The sequence below is a fragment of the Schistocerca nitens genome, chromosome 1 (assembly GCF_023898315.1).
Source record: "Schistocerca nitens isolate TAMUIC-IGC-003100 chromosome 1, iqSchNite1.1, whole genome shotgun sequence".
NCBI lineage: Eukaryota > Metazoa > Arthropoda > Insecta > Orthoptera > Acrididae > Schistocerca > Schistocerca nitens.
In genome coordinates, this window is record NC_064614.1 from 776,249,349 (window position 1) to 776,265,959 (window position 16,611).

A 16,611-nucleotide genomic window follows, 5' to 3' on the forward strand; every position below is an offset into this window, starting at 1 on the left:
CATACTGATAAGTTCCTTTTCAGTTTTATTTAATTTTGTAATCACTGCAATAACATTGCATATGCTCACAATTCCTGAAGTTTTGTATCCTCTTCTTCTTCTCATTTCTTGTCAATCAGTGTAGTATAAAATAAAATCCATCCTATTTTTTTTTTAATTTTATTTTTTAGATCTGCCAATGAACAAAAGTCTGCAACACATGGTGCTATGACCACATAAACAAGTAAACATGTGAATTAATAATTTTACATGACTGGTTGAAGCCAACAGCTGCATTTCTGTCACAGTCACAGACAAACAGAAGTCAATATGTCTCACGGTGTTTCTGATTAATGTACAGTCAACTTCTACACAATCAGACAATTATACGCCAATGAGCTAAAGCAAGACAATCAAACAATTATACACCAACAAGCCAAAGCATTAAGACCACCTGCTCAATAGAGATTTGGTCCACCTAGGAATGCATGCCACAGATCTGACAAGTCTTTGGTAGGTTTCCAGAGGTATGTGGCATCAGAAATCCACCCACATAGCACACAATTTCCGTAAATTATGGGCCGGTGATTCATGGGTGTGGAGCTGGCACTCAGTGGTGTCCCAGATATGTTTCAGCAAGTTCAGATCAGGTGAATGGTGGTGGCCATGGCATCGTGTGAATTCACTATCATGAACCTCAAACCACTGTATCATGATTCTGGCCTTGTGTCAGGGACAGCTGTCTTGCGGGAAGACACCATAACCAAATGCCAAGTTTCCATTAATCCACACTACCAGTCTCAACGATTTCGTGTCCACTGTTATCACAATTGACAGTGTCACTGGGTGAACACAGAAATCTTTACAGATTATTTGCTGTGGAGTCCCATGTTCAACAATGTGCTCTAAAACACTTGTTCCTGCACCATCATTGTACTCTGTTGGCAGATTTGCCACGGGACACAATCTGTTCTCCTTTACAGAGTGTGTGAGCTAGTCTATTATCTCCACATTTTGTGATGAAGTGTGGACACTCAACACTTTATCACCTACTAGTGGTTGCACTGTCCTTCAACCACTTTCCACTGATGCTCACACCCGTACATGATCCTCATGTGCTCATTTGCAGGTGCTGGGCCACAACAATCCACTATTTATTATCATTGTTTATGACAGCTGATTTCCCCATTTGCAGCACGTATAGTCACTACAATGATTCCTCATTTGTCTCCGTGCAAAGGTGTCATTCAATCTTGTGGTGGGTAGAGGTCATAATGATTTGGCTCATTAGAGCATTTCCATTTTCTTGGGATTATCTAAATCATAGTTAAATTGTAAAATGTAACCCTTTTTCTCACCAATTTTTCCTCTTGTTTCAGAGACTCCACTTCACTGCCTTCACCATCTGACAAACTTCCAGAAGAGTTGCCTTCATTTTCAGATTCTCCAGATGAAGAATCAGATTCATCATGAGATTGGTTTTCCACAGTTTCATCTGTACAACAGAGTAATTATTATATGCCATTACACTAAAGCTATGTCAAATGAAATCCTAGCTAAAAGTTCTCCCTTAACCTCAGCTTTACATGCTCCACTATCTGAAGACTCATGAATGACTCAGCAGGAGAATAATAAACTTTAATAAATTTAATAAACTTCAGTGATAAAAGTTGAAAAATACCAACTATTACACATGAATTATTAGCATTAACAGCGTACAGAAATCTAAGAAGGAAAAAAATGCAAACACAAATGATAAACAGCAAGGAAACATATCGGGCTATCACAAAATTCAGTAAGAGGTAACATTTCATATACATTTTTGCAATGATCCTGATTCAGCGCATTCCAATTGTAATGTCTATTCCAATTGTAATGTCTATTCTTATGACTTCCATTTCCTGCTTTGCTTCCTTCTAATTTCCGTAGCACTTAACTTAGTTTCTGTACTAACTGTGGCCCTCTCCTGATTCCTCCGAAATTCCTATCCCTCTATCTCATTTACATGCATTCCTCCCAAATTTGTATCCCTGTATCTTATCTCCATGGCAGTGATGCCTTGCTAATGAACGAGGAGGAATTCAACACTCTGAAAGTGACAGACAAAGTGTTTAAACTGACTTTTCCAGTACTTCCATCACATGTAATAATTACAGAAGAGCTTCTCAAAATTACAAAAATGCAAGCATGTAGAAAGTCATAACATTATTCATATTTCTACAATAAGTCTATTAATTACTGTACTATCAGCACATATGACAAATGTTAATTGGTATCACCCACAACACAAAACAAAATCCAAATGTTAAGAACTTTTAATATAGTCATCATTTGCTAAAAGTAAAGTAGTCACTCAGCATTAGGATAAAATAGCCTTACTTTCTTAAACAGTAGATGAACTGCAACTGTTTCCAAATGAAAAACAATACCATTATTCTTTATTAGTATGTCAAGATGCTGAAGACAGTCAAAGAACAGTCACAAAGAATAGAACAATGTGAAATACTACTAAATCATGACACTGTGTTCAGAGAGAGAGAATATTACAGTTATCCACAAACTGAAACTACCATAACACAGCGACCTCCTGTTTAAAAACACAAAGGAAGAAGTACCCACAGAACAGATATAAAGAACAATCGGCGAGAATAATTTTAGGGTATACCAGTAACCCGGTTCTTTAAAGAATCAAACTCCCATGTATAAAACTACCCTAAATGTCTGATCACTTTACAAATGAGTAATGTGTTAAAATATCTGACTTTAAGAAAGTAAGCACCAAAAAGTTTAGGGTAGTGTTGAAACAATGCTCCAAGTTTGTTGGAACTAACTAAGTACTATAATTACCAAGCACCAGATGAATATAGTCTGGGTAATTTGCACTCCATTTTAATCAAAAGTTAGTTTTCCATGGATCTCAATGTTTATTATGTCATATCTCCTGATCTGTGTGTCATACAATTACATAATTTTGCAAGCACATTCAGTGACATATGTAGATGCTGTCTGCAAAGTGTTTTGCAAATAGAGTTAGGAGTAAAGAAGTAATTAAAATGCCATGCCTGATGTTGAAGTTGAATTTTAAGCAGAAGCTAGTGTTTCACACATGTAAATGTTTACGACTTCATATCTCCCGAACTGTGTGTTGTACAATAATATAATTTCGCAGGAAGATTCTGTGGTATTCGTGGATACAGTCTCCAACTGTGCTGGGAAAACAACTACTAGTAAACAAGTAATAATTGAAACATCATGCCTGCTACTCAAGTTTTCCAGCATGATCAGCAAGACTGTAGTCAGCGATAATTTTTTTTTACTTTCATCACATGTCAGACATGTCCGACAGAGCAGACACCACTAATGATGGTAAGGCTGATGCATACATTTATATAACAGAGAATGGGGAAAGAAAGGGAAGGGATGGATGGGAATTTGTGACTGGGTATTGTGTTAACACAATGGCTAAAGCTGAAAATTTGTGTTGGACCAGGACTTAAATCTGGATTTACCATTTCTCATGAGAAGTTGCCTCAACTGCTGGCCATCCAGACACAGTCCCTGACCAACTCAAATTTTCAACTTATTGCACAGTGCAATGCATCACTTGCCCATTAACCCCTGACTTGCAAATAATATTCCTGTAGGAGTTCAAACAATGTCTGCTTCAGTGAAAATGCACTAATATTGTCCCAACTCCTAAGGGAATCAATAATTTGCACACAGTGGGTAATGGACGAGGGATGCTGAATATCAGTTTTAAGAATCCAATGTCTTGAAGCTTTTGCCATCATAATAGGCATCTTATTAGTGTCAAAGTTGGCTCATGCGGCATACAGATGTTATTCTTGACATTTTAGGAATGGATCAGAAGCAATATTGTAAGTATCAAAACTTTCTGGACCCAACACAATGAATATGATTTCCTTTATTAATAGTTGTGTGTAGCCGATCTGATGAGGTTTGTTAGACCTAAGCAAGTGTATAATAGTCCTCCTAAACTACTGATCTCTGTTTTTTGTTTGTTTTTCCGCTATAAAAGCACTATTACATTGTTAAATGAGGCAGCTCTGAGGAAACATCAAGAGAAACCATTGAGAGTGTAAATGTTATTCTGAATGAGTATTAACATCATTTGAAATAGGAGTCCCTATTTGTCAGGTTAGATTGGCAAATACCTTGTTACAATGTTAAATTAAGAACTTTCTGATTTCTAGACAGTTCTCTAATGTCATAAATATTATACTTGAGGAAGCCCATATAGTGAGGATTTGTTCATTTCTCACCTCTTTTATTGAGCTTATATGAACATAAGTAATATGGTAGTCTATACTACTTCTCTAATATTTTTGAAACTGTTCTACACATTACCCTCATTAATCGGTTCCTGGTCAAGTGTCGTTAAATTCTCTACGTCGGAGATTAATAGGGCTGTCACACCATTCTTCAGTTTAATAACTCTGCAAAAGAATATTCCGTAGGTATAATGGAAACAAACAAAAAATACAAAGCATGTATAGTGACAGTTAAAATGATGCTATGACTCATTACTTGTACACACACACACACACACACACACACACATATTTACACAAAGTAAGTCTAAATTAACAGGGAGAAGTAACTCTCAAACCAATTTTGTGGGCAGTACTACCCATTACCATTAAGGTCATATATTCTATTTGTACTTAAACAAAATAATAAAATCTTACAACTACTTTGAAAAAGAAAGAGAGAAAAGATAAATGACAACTACCTCCTCTGTTGTGCTAAGCTGTTCATCAGAATTGTGAGATGTGCAGTTCATGAAAAATTACCTGTTTCATATTTACATAGACAAGTTCTTAAAACAAAAATGCCTTATTATAACTGAAGTGCTTTCAACTTGTAAGCAGATTCAATATCAACTAAGTACAGCAAATAAAATAAAGCAACATATGTCCTGCACTCCCGCAGACACACTTCGCTGTCAATCCATGGATAAACATTTAATTCAAGCAAGGCAATCCTCACTTCTTGTGACGAGTCTACTGTTTGATCATAAATTTCTGTTCCTCGCTTTTTAACTGATACTCTTCTAAATGCATTTTTACTTCAACAATACAGTAGTAATGAAAGTATGCATGGTTCAAGCATACACTTTTCTCACTTCTAACATCCACATCTCTATCAACTACCTAATTTTTATAAGCCTCAGTGTCCAGCAGAATGACAACTTGCAATATGGCATGTCGAGCAGTATATGGTTTATTTTAAGTGCTTGTACACATACTGAATAGTTTAAAAAAACAGGCATAATAAAACAACTGACATCTTTAGTACAATAATCATGTCTTTAGTGCCCCACAACCATGTACAAATTGATCTAATGTATAACAATGTAACAAAAATTTATTTCCTCTCTTTCCTTCACTAGTATGTACAATTTATTTCAGTGCAGTTCACAACATTTTTTTAAAAATTCTCTTTCCTTAATTCAGCAAAACTATGAATATTCAAACTCTCACATACAAAAAAATCAAATTCCCTATATCTCTGCATGAGGATTTTATTATTTACTATATGTAGTTCTATACATGAATACTATGTAATGTGAACATAGTCTCATTCTTCATGGATAACAGTTTTTAAAAGTCCAGAACGATCTTACATTGTCCCCTGAAAGGCACAGATCCAGGCTCATATTCCATTCTGGCACATAGTTTTGTCAGGAACTTTCACAAGCAGAAAGCTGACTACATTTTTATTGTTCTAAATTATCTCCTATATGTGAAAAATCAAGGTTTGTAGTACCCAACTGCAATAGATAATATCTGTAGCATTTCTGTCTAGTGGCCTTATTTTTAGTGCAATGTTTTTTGACCCATGCATAAAGCTGCTTTGGACACAAGAAGAATAATACAGTCCATCTCGCAATACCTCCTTTATTTCAGAATTAGTTTTTGAAGCTTCAGTAGCTTCCCAAGACAAACTGCTTTGCATTTTCCTGCATTTAAATCTGAACACAGCTTGTCCATTCCCCACTCTCCCACAGACAGTAAGTCATTATTCAGAAGTGTCCATTAAAGCAACCAAACATAAAAAATTGCCAATTGCACATACTGACATAATTGCAGTACTCTTATCCTCTGCAATAAAGGAGATCCTCCATGAGACAGATTTTCTATTTCTTAAAGCAATTTCCCCCAAAAAATAAATATGTATAGCATGTGGAACTATGAAAGCCTTTAAGCCACCTTTTATAACACCAAGGCATCCAGTGTCTACAAATCTGAAGGAAATCTATATAACGAGCAATGATTTTTAAGTAGTTTCACAATAAAATAGTGCTGTACCACACTAAGGCAAGTTTAAAAATCCAATAGTATGTGTGAGATGCATTGGAATTAAATTTCTATGTGAAACTGTTAACAAACAGGAGAGACTGCAACCAGTTGCAGAATTCAAATCACCTAATTGAGAGAATTAACACCAGCATTTCTACAGATGATAGCAACATGAAAGTTCATGTAAGCAATTCTTTTAATTATTACCTTTCAAGTACGAATGGAAAAATTGGTTCAAATTGTTTTATAGCAAAAGCTGACAATTATAATGAAGCCGCAACAAGCAGGGAATTCATTTAAATTTATGTTTCTTCTATATTCTTCTCTCGTGTAAGGTAAGTTATCAACTCTTGTAATAGTAAAAGTTATTGTGGGGTTAATAATATTTGTGATGAGATACTACAAATTTCCAGTCTCAGAATATTTTATGTTCATAATCAATATTATGAAAAGTGTAGATAACTACCCATCATATACGTGAGACGTTGAGTCGTAGACAGGCACAACATAAAGACTGCTACACATCTGAACTTTTGGCCAAAAGATCATCTTCTAAGGTAGGAAACACACAGTTGCCAGAGACAGTGGTCATGTGTGTATGAGTTGTGATTGGATGATACTTTAGAAGTAGGCCTTTTGGGCTGAAGGCTCAAACGTATAGCAGTCTTTTGCGACTCACCATCTCCTCTATTTCGTGAGAATCTATCTGTCCTTTTCATAATACTCTTATTATTCCATTCAGTTTTTCCATTGTTTCTTATGTAAGGAACTCAACAACTGTTTGTGGTTACACCGAATGCATGTTTGTGTATGTGTGGGTAACATTACTCCTGGTGTAACTTCCCAGACAAACTGAAATATTATAATTAATTGGCCTGTGTATAAGAAGGATTATTTCTTGACTTTCTAAAAGCTTTTGACTCTGTACCACACAAAAATTATTATCAAAAGTATGGTTATGTGGGGTATCAATCAAAATTTCTGACTGAGTTGAGAATTTATAGGTGGGGAGGACACAATATTATCTTTGATGGAGAGTCAGCAGCGAAAGTAGAACTAAGATCAGGTGAATTCCAGGGAAGCATGTTGGGACGCTTCTTGTTCATGTTGTATATTAATGATCTGCCAGTCAGTATCAACAGCTACCTCAGACTGTTTGCAGATGATGCAGTTATCTATAATGAAGTACTGTCTCACACAGCTGCAAAAATATCCAGCCAGATCTTGATAAGATTTCAAAGTGATGTAAAGATTGGTGATTTGCTTTAAATTCACATAAATATAAAATTACGCACACTACAAATGCAAAAAGGTAATATCCTGTGACTATGAAACCAATGAGTACAATTACAGTCAGTCACCTCTTACATATATCAAGGTGTAACAGTTTTTGGGGATATAAAAGGAAAGATCACGTACGCTCGGGGGTAGGTAAGTCACGTGGCAAACTACAGTTCACTGTCAGGAAACTAGAAAAATACAAAGGAGGCTGCCTACATATCACTTGTGTGTTTCGCCTTAGAAACATTGCTCAAGGGTGTGGGATCCAAACTAAATAGAACTAACTTGGGATACTGAACAAATACAAAGAAGGGCAGCACAAATGGTTTCAGGTTTGTTTGATGACATTCACAGAAATTTTGAAAAACTTGAATTGACAAATTCTTGAAGGTACATGCAAATTACCCCCCCCCCCCTCCCCAAAAAAAAAAAAATAAAAAAACACCTTATTATAAAATTTCAGGAACCTGTACTAAGTGAAAAAACTTTAGACATTGTTCAGCTCCCTATGTATTACTCCTGTAATGACCATGAAGACAAAATTAAATTAGTTACAGTATGCAAAGTGGCATTTTAGAAGTTATTTTCCACACAATCTGTAGGTGGCTAGATTGGAAAGAAACCCGAACATGTGGTACTATGCTACATAACCTATGCCATGCGTTTCACGCTTGTCTGCCGGATATGTTGTAGGTAAATATAAATGATTCCACATATGTTAATAAACACTGATCTTTAGAGCGTGATGAAATATCACTGTTTGCTATAGCTTGCAAATTTTCCACGTCATCTGACTGTCACTCAAAACTTTCTGCAAACGAAGCTGCATTTTTATGTAATTAATGGTTTAGTATTTTACCAGTAAACCCCTGATTCTTTATAGAAACTGATTATCACATATAAAACAGCTCCAAGGGTCTGATTACTTTATAAATGAGTTAATGTGTTAAATATCTCACATTAAGCATGTAAGTGAGAAAAAGTATAGAATTGGGGTTGGAATTATGCTTAAAGTTTGTTGGAAGTCAACAAGTACTCTCTTTATGAAACACTAGATGTAGTCCATCTGAAAAATTTGTGCTCCATTTTAAGCAAGAGCAAGTTTTTCATATATCTCAATGCTTGTGATGTCGTAGCTCTTGAACTGTGTGACCTACAATGATATAATTTTGCACATACAGTCAGTGGTATATCCAGATACTGTCTGCAAAGTGTGTTGGGAATAGAGTAACTAGTAAAGAAATAATTAAAAGTCATGCCTGATGAAGTTCTATTGCATGTCATTTTTAGGAGAAGGCAGGTTTTCACACATATAAACATTTATGATTTCATATCTTCTGAAAAATGTGCTCTACAAAGAAGCAATTTTGCAGGTACATTTAGTGGTAATGCAGATATTGTCTGCAAACTGTGTTGCGAATAGAGTTGGTTGTAGAAAAGTAATAAACTAAAGCATAATTTCGGATGCTGAAGGTTTACTGCATGAAAAGCGATCAAATTTTTCATTTCATCAATCTCTGAGGAGCGTCCGCAAGAAAGAGTTTCATAAAGGTTTATGAAAAGAATAGATTGTTACTCACTGTAAGGATTACAAGTTCAGTAGCAGATAGACACGATGAAAAGAATGTTACAAATAAGCTTTCAACCGAAACTTTCTTCAGAAAGAAAAACACACACACACACACACACACACACACTTAACCACTATCTCCAGCCAGATGCAACTGAAACAAATAGAATGGAAGCACACTCCAGAGTGGGGTGGGGAAATGGAAGGACAGCAGAGTACGGGTGGAGGAAGAGGAATCAGCACTGTCTGGCGGAACATGCAGCGACTACAGGTGGCAGGACAGGGCTGCCGGATGCAGCAAAAGGAGGCTTTACGGGGTGGAGAGGGGGTGGGGAGAAATGGGGAGCAGGAAGGAGAGGATAAGAGAAGGGGAAAGACTGGTGGGTGGACAGCAGAGAACAGCGCACAACGGGGATGAGGGGAGGCAAATTGTGAGGAGGTGATAGGACATAGGGGGCGGAAATGGGTTGAGGGTGCGAGGTCAGTAGCTTACCATTAAGTTGAAGCCAGGATGATTTCAGGAACAGAGAATGTGTTATGAGAACAACTCCCATCTGCACAGTTCAGAAAAGCTGGTGGTGGAGGGAGGATCCAGATTGTGAAGTAGCCATTGAAATCAAGCGCATGTTATGTACAGCTACATATAGAACCACAGGTTGGTCCACTTTGTTGCTGGCCACAGTTTGGCCATTCATATTGGTGGACAGCTGGTCGGTACTCATACCAATAGCAAAAGCCAAGCAATGGCTGCTGAAGAGCTGGTATATGACATGACTGCTCTCACAGATGGCCCGATGTCTGATGAGCTAGGATAAGATTGTGACAGGACTGATTTAATATGTGTTGGGTAGGTGGATTGGGCAGGTCTTGCATCTGAATCTTTCACAGGGACATGAGCCCTATGGCAAGTTTGGTATTGGGAGTGGCATGGGGCAGATTAGGATGTTGTGGAGGTAGTGTGGCCAATGGAGGTAGTGTGGCCAATGGAACACCTCTTAGGGGGAGTGGGGAGGATACTGGGTAAGATGTCCCTAATTTCAGGGCATCGTTATAGACAATCAAAGCCATGACAGAGGATGTGTTTCAGCTGTTCCAGTCCTGGGTGGTATCGGGTAACAAAAGGAGTTGCTCCTTTGTAATTGTTCTTCTGGATACTGAGAAGATTGGTATGTGAGGGGATATGGCACAGGAAATGTGTTTGCAGACTACATCTGGGGGACAGAGTCAGTCTCTGAAGGCCTTTGTGAGATCTTAAGCATACTGGGAAAGGGAGCACCTGTCATTGCAGATACACCGTCCCCATGTGGCCACGCTGTAAAGGAGAACTTTTTTTGTGAGGACAGGATGACGGCTATCGAAAAGCGGGTATTGATGGGTTTAATGTGGACAGCTTAGTTGGTGGATCCGTCAGAGATCAATACCCAGGAATGTGACACCCAGGACTGAGGAGGACCAAGTGAAGTGGATGGGAGAGAAGGTGTTCATATTGTGAAGGAATGTGGGTAGGGTGTCCTGGACCTGAGTCCAGATCATGAAAGTATCATCAATGTGCTTGATCCAGACCAGGGGTACGGGGCTTTGGGAAGCTTGAAAGGTTTCCTCTAGAGAGCCCATAAACATGTTGCCATAGGAGGGTGTTATGTGGGTGCCAAAGGCTGTGCCACAAATTGCCACCTTCCTTCCCTTCAAAGGAGTAGTAGTTGTGTGTTAGGATATGGTCAGTTAAGTCTCCCCTGACCCATGATTCTGGGTGAATTTCCCAAAACCTATCCCTTTTTCTAGACCTCTCCATTCCTTTTACTTCAACCCTTCTGCCTGAAGGAGCCACTGGTTCCAAAAGCTTGCCAATCACAACAGTCTTTCATGTGTGCGTTCTGGCACCACTAAATGATATAGTTAGTAAGGTGTATGAGGAATGAGGTAGACAGTTTGGAGACTGAAAGATGTTGGGAGAGGTAGTATTAACAGTGTTCTCGGATTGTTTTGATTTGGGATTTAGTGATGTGCTGGAAAGGAAGTTTGGAGGCTGTGGCAAGTTGATTAGGTCAGCTAGGCAGTTCTGGATGCTATGACAGGCTGATGAGGAGGAACATTGTGGGTAGTATAGGGGTTGGGTATTGGTACCCCAAGGCGGCAATGGGATGTCAGCTGCCTGGATTACTTATGGAGATGGTGTCTGGAATGCTCTTCCAGGTACTAGAGAAGAAGGGACTCAGTTTCATGTATGTGACATATGTAGTAGGCACTGCACAGTAGCAATATCTTGTGGAGAGAGCAGACATGTTTCTAGGATGCCTGTACCATGAAGATGTGTTTTTGTAGTACCAGGTTTGTGAGGGAGAGGGACTGGCGGAATATGAAAAGGTGAAGGTCATTGTGAAAGGAGGGGTTGGATCCAGGGAAAGGATTTTTTATGGGTAGGCCACTGGGTGTCATTACCATATATTATATTATATTATAATTATTCCTATGATCACAATTATTTCCTCATTGTCTTGTATTTTTGTGTATTATTGTCCACACCTACCTGTGTCATGTGAACATCTGAAACTAAACAATCTCCCTCCCCTCTTCCCTTAGCCCAACACATACATTCTTCCATATCCATTTGTTCCATCCTTCTTTCCCACTTTTTGTATGTATTTGTGTGCATTTTTACATATTTGTGCATATTTTTGCATACCTATACATATTTTATGCATATCTTCTTGTTATTCAGCTCCCTTCACAATCACCCAATGATTTCATTTGCCCTTTTCTACATCAGTGCCCGTTTCCCCAACATCATCCTGCCACAATGGACCTCACAAGTCTCTATCCCTTACAAACCTGGTACTGCAGAACCACCACTCCATGCCACAGGCATTCGAGAAACACTTCCACTCCCTTCTCAAGATATTGTTCTGTCCAAAACTTAACTAAATACACCACATTTCCAAAACTGAAACCCTTGCACTCCAACACCAGGAAGAGCATAATTTATCTAGCGAGCTAGCTTCCCAATGCCACCTTGGGGCACCTCTATCTAACCCCTACCCTACCCATAGTGTTCCACCTCATCAACCCCTCGCAGCACATAAACCTTGCCTAGCTGACCACCTCAACTTGTCACATCCCCCAAACCTCCTATCAGCACATCACTAAATCCTGAGCCAAAACAATCCCAGGACACCACTGTTAGCCTTACCACCAAAATCTTCAGGCCCACAGTATTTTCAGCACTATCCAAAGGCCTCTCCTTAAGTTCTACACCCAAGTTTAACCATATCGAACTTGTGAAAAACCTACTCCCCTTCTCCCAATCCCTACGATGGAAATACTTCTTACAAGGGAACCTCCCCATCGCACCCCCCTCAGATTTAGTTATAAGTTGGCACAGTGGATAGGCCTTGAAAAACTGAACACAGATCAATTGAGAAAACAGGAAGAAGTTGTGTGGAACTGTGAAAACAATAAGCAAAATATACAAACTGAGTAGTTCATGGGAAGATAGGCAACATCAAGGTTACTGGGAACCTGGGAACACAGGAGCGCCGTGGTCTCGTGGTAACGTGAGCAGCTGCGGAACGAAAGGTCCTTGGTTCAAACCTTCCATAGAGTGCAAAATTTAATGTTTTTATTTTCAGTTTATGTGACAAACTCTTATGTTTTCATCACTTTTTTGGGAGTGATTATCACATCCACAAGAAAACCTAAATCGGGCAAGGTAGAAGAATCTTTTTACCCATTCGCCAAGTGTACAAGTTAGGTGGGTCGACAACATATTCCTGTCATGTGACGCACATGCCGTCACCAGTGTCGTATAGAATATATCAGATGTGTTTTCCTGTGGAGGAATCGGTTGACCTACGACCTTGCGATCAAATGTTTTCGGTTCCCATTGGAGAGGCACGTCCTTTCGTCTACTAATCGCACGGTTTTGCGATGCGGTCGCAAAACACAGACACTAAACTCATTACAGTGAACAGAGACGTCAATGAACGAACGGACATATAATAACTATGCAAAAATAAAGAAAGTAAACTTTTCACTCGAGGGAAGACTTGAACCACAGACCTCTCGTTCTGCAGCTCCTCACGCTACCACGGGACCACAGCGCTCTAGAACTCACATTGTCCATGATGTTGCCTATGTGGCCCATGGACTACTCAGTTTGTATATTTTGCTTATTTTTTCACAGTTCCACACAACTTCTTCCTGTTTTCCCAATTGATCTGTGTTCAGTTTATCAAGGTCTATCCACTGTGCCAACTTGTAACTAAATTTGAGGGGGGTGCGATGGGGAGGTTCCCTTGTTAGTAATCAATCCTTTCAACCAAAGTCAACCTAATCTCAACATTGAACCCTGCCTCTCTCAGTTGATCTCAGTGATCCTCCCTCCACCTAACCCCCCCCCCCCCCCCCCCCGGTCACTTTCCAGGGCTTTCTGGCCTCCAACTTAACCTCACCATCCTTCCCCACCGGCACAAGGTCTCTGCTAATAGTCTTGACTCCTCCAACTACAGGGTGAGGCATAATAAAGAGCGATTTTAAAAAATTCTTTAATTTTTTTAAATTTAATAATCTTAAAATACTAGAAAAAGCATTTTCTGCAACAGCAAAACATCATTTATATTTTGAAGATAACTCCAATAAGATGACGTCCATTTAGACACACACATTCCTCCAGCCAGACCTTGAAGTGACTCATCACATTGTGCAGCACTGCCAATGGGATTTGAACAACTTCTTGCCTGATCCGCCAATTGTTCAAAGAGGGTTATTCTGGTAAACTTTGCTTTTCAGATAACCCAACAAGAAAAAATCACATGTTGTGAGGTCTGGTGAATGAGAGGCCCATGCAGTATCCCCATTTCAGGAGATCACACGATTTGGAAAGAAACATTTGACAATATTTATGCTTACTCAAGCAATGTGGGAGGCTCCTCTGTCCTGCTGAAAAAATGCCTCATCGTTCACTATGTAGTGTGCCAGTTGTGGAGTAAAAAAGTTTTCCAGCATGTCTGTGTATCTCCGCGAAATCACTGTTACAGCATTGCCAAGGCCATCTTGGAAAAGTATGGCCCTACGATCCCTAATAAAGACATGACGCACCATACAGTAACTTTTGTGGAGTGGAATGGTTGGTGATGAAGTTCTCTAGAATTAACGTGAGTCCAAAATCAAAAGTTCTGCTTGTTCACAATACTGGAGAGATGGAAGTGAGCTTCCTCACTCATCTACAAACAGTTTACAATATCCTCGCGTTGATTAATCATGTACAAAAATTCTAAGCAGAACTGGCTTCAGCTCACATAATCTGTTTCCCTGGGGCCTGACCATTTAAATTTTGTAGGGGTGAAAGTGCAAATCTTCGTGTAAAATTATTCTTACCGTTCTGTTTGAAATACCAAGTGTAGTGCTGTGCCAGCGAGTTGAGCGGTGAGGGCTTCACGCAATGGCACCTCTTACACGTTTGATGTTTTCAAGTGTGTGCACAACTTTTTGCTCCCAGTTTCCTCCCTTTCGTTGACGTCATCTCCTCAATGTTCTTAACCCACTTTTTCATCACACAGGCAGACGGCATCGGCCAATCCTGATTGATGTTGAAGTGGTTTCGGAATGCATGACATGCTAGCTGGTATGAAGTACCATTTTGATAAAATGCTTTGACAGTGTACACACAATGCTGTGGGGTACAGCACGCCACTATGACTAAATGCTATTTTGCGCCAAACGTAACTGATGCAACCTCTCCACCAACAACCTGAAAACAGCTTTCGCATCCCGCAACTACCCTCCCGACCTGGTACAGAAGCAAATAACCAGAGCCACTTCCTCATCCCCTCATACCCAGAACCTCCCACAGAAGAACCACAAAAGTGCCCCACTTGTGACAGTATACTTTCCGGGACTGGATCAGACTCTGAATGTGGCTCTCCAGCAGGGATACTACTTCCTCATATCCTGCCCTGAAATGAGATCCATCCTTCATGAAATCCTCCCCACTCCACCAAGAGTGTCTTTCGGCCATCCATCTAACCTTCGTAACCTCTTGGTTCATCCCTATGAAATACCCAAACCACCTTACCTACCCTCTGGCTCCTATCCTTGTAACCGCCCCCGGTGTAAAACCTGTCCCATGCACCCTCCCACCACCACCTACTCCAGTCCTGTAACCCGCAAGGTGTACACGATCAAAGGCAGAGCCACGTGTGAAAACACCCACGTGATTTACCAACTGACCTGCCTACACTGTGAAGCTTTCTATCTGGGAATGACCAGCAACAAACTGTCCATTCGCATGAATGGACACAGGCAGACAGTGTTTGTTGGTAATGAGGATCACCCTGTGGCTAAACATGCCTCAGAGCACGGCCAGCACATCTTGGCACAGTGTTACACCGTTCGGGTTATCTGGATACTTCCCACCAACACCAGCCTATCAGAACTCCGGAGATGGGAATTTGCCCTTCAATATATCCTCTCTTCTCATTACCCACCAGGCCTCAACCTCCGTTAATTTCAAGTTGCCGCCGCTCATACCTCAACATCTTTGCCTCTGTACTTCTGCCTCTACTGACATCTCTGCCCAAACTCTTTGCCTTTACATATGTCTGCTTGTGTCTGTATATGTGCAGATGGATGTGTGTGTGTGTGTGTGTGTGTGTGTGTGTGTGTGTGTGTGTGTGTGCGCGCGCGCGCGCGAGCGCGCGCGCGAGAGTGTATACCTGTCCTTTTTTCCCCCTAAGGTAAGTCTTTCCGCTCCCGGGATTGGAATGACTCCTTACCCTCTCCCTTAAAACCCACATCCTTTCGTCTTTCCCTCTCCTTCCCTCTTTCCTGATGAAGCAACCATGGGTTGCGAAAGCTTGAATTTTGTGTTTGTGTCTCTATCAACATACCAACGCTTTTGTTTGGTAAGTTACATCATATTTGTTTTTTTATACACACACACACACACACACAACAAACAAACAAAAAATCACTTGGCTCTACTGAGAAATTCATCAATGGAGTAGAAGGAGTTGGCCACTAATAAACCCTTTAGGCTTCTCTTAAACTAGATTTCGTTGGATGTTATGCTTTTTATGGCTGCTGGCAAGATATTGAAAATGTGTGTTCCTGAATAATGTACACCTTTTTGTACAAGAGTATGTGACTTTAAATCCTTGTAAAGATTATTCTTATTTTTAGTACTGATTCCATGCACTGCGCAGTTGGTTTGAAAAAGTGATATATTTTTAATTACAAATTTCTGACTGATTCCATGCACTGCGCAGTTGGTTTGAAAAAGTGATATATTTTTAATTACAAATTTCTGACTGGTGTCAGAAATTTTTTTAAACGGAAGCTTACACATATATACCTTGACAATCACAAAAATAGGTTAGAATGTAAATAAGTAGTCAATTATACTCCTGTTAAAAGAGACATTTAATTATTTTAAAAAAGGATAATTGTTACACAAATAACTAG

General features: G+C 39.6%; 1 protein-coding gene across 2 annotated transcripts in view; it reads right to left on the reverse strand.

Moving 5' to 3' along the window:
* The window catches only part of LOC126261662 (nardilysin-like), a 392,468-nt gene that overhangs the window by 350,537 nt on the left and 25,320 nt on the right, over nucleotides 1-16,611 (reverse strand). For both annotated transcript variants that reach the window (XM_049958559.1, XM_049958560.1), the window contains exons 2-3: nucleotides 4,348-4,436; nucleotides 1,338-1,474 (exon numbers count right to left, since the gene is read on the reverse strand). In XM_049958559.1, the coding sequence (XP_049814516.1) occupies nucleotides 1,338-1,474; nucleotides 4,348-4,436 (226 nt within the window). The remainder of the gene's footprint in view (nucleotides 1-1,337; nucleotides 1,475-4,347; nucleotides 4,437-16,611) is intronic.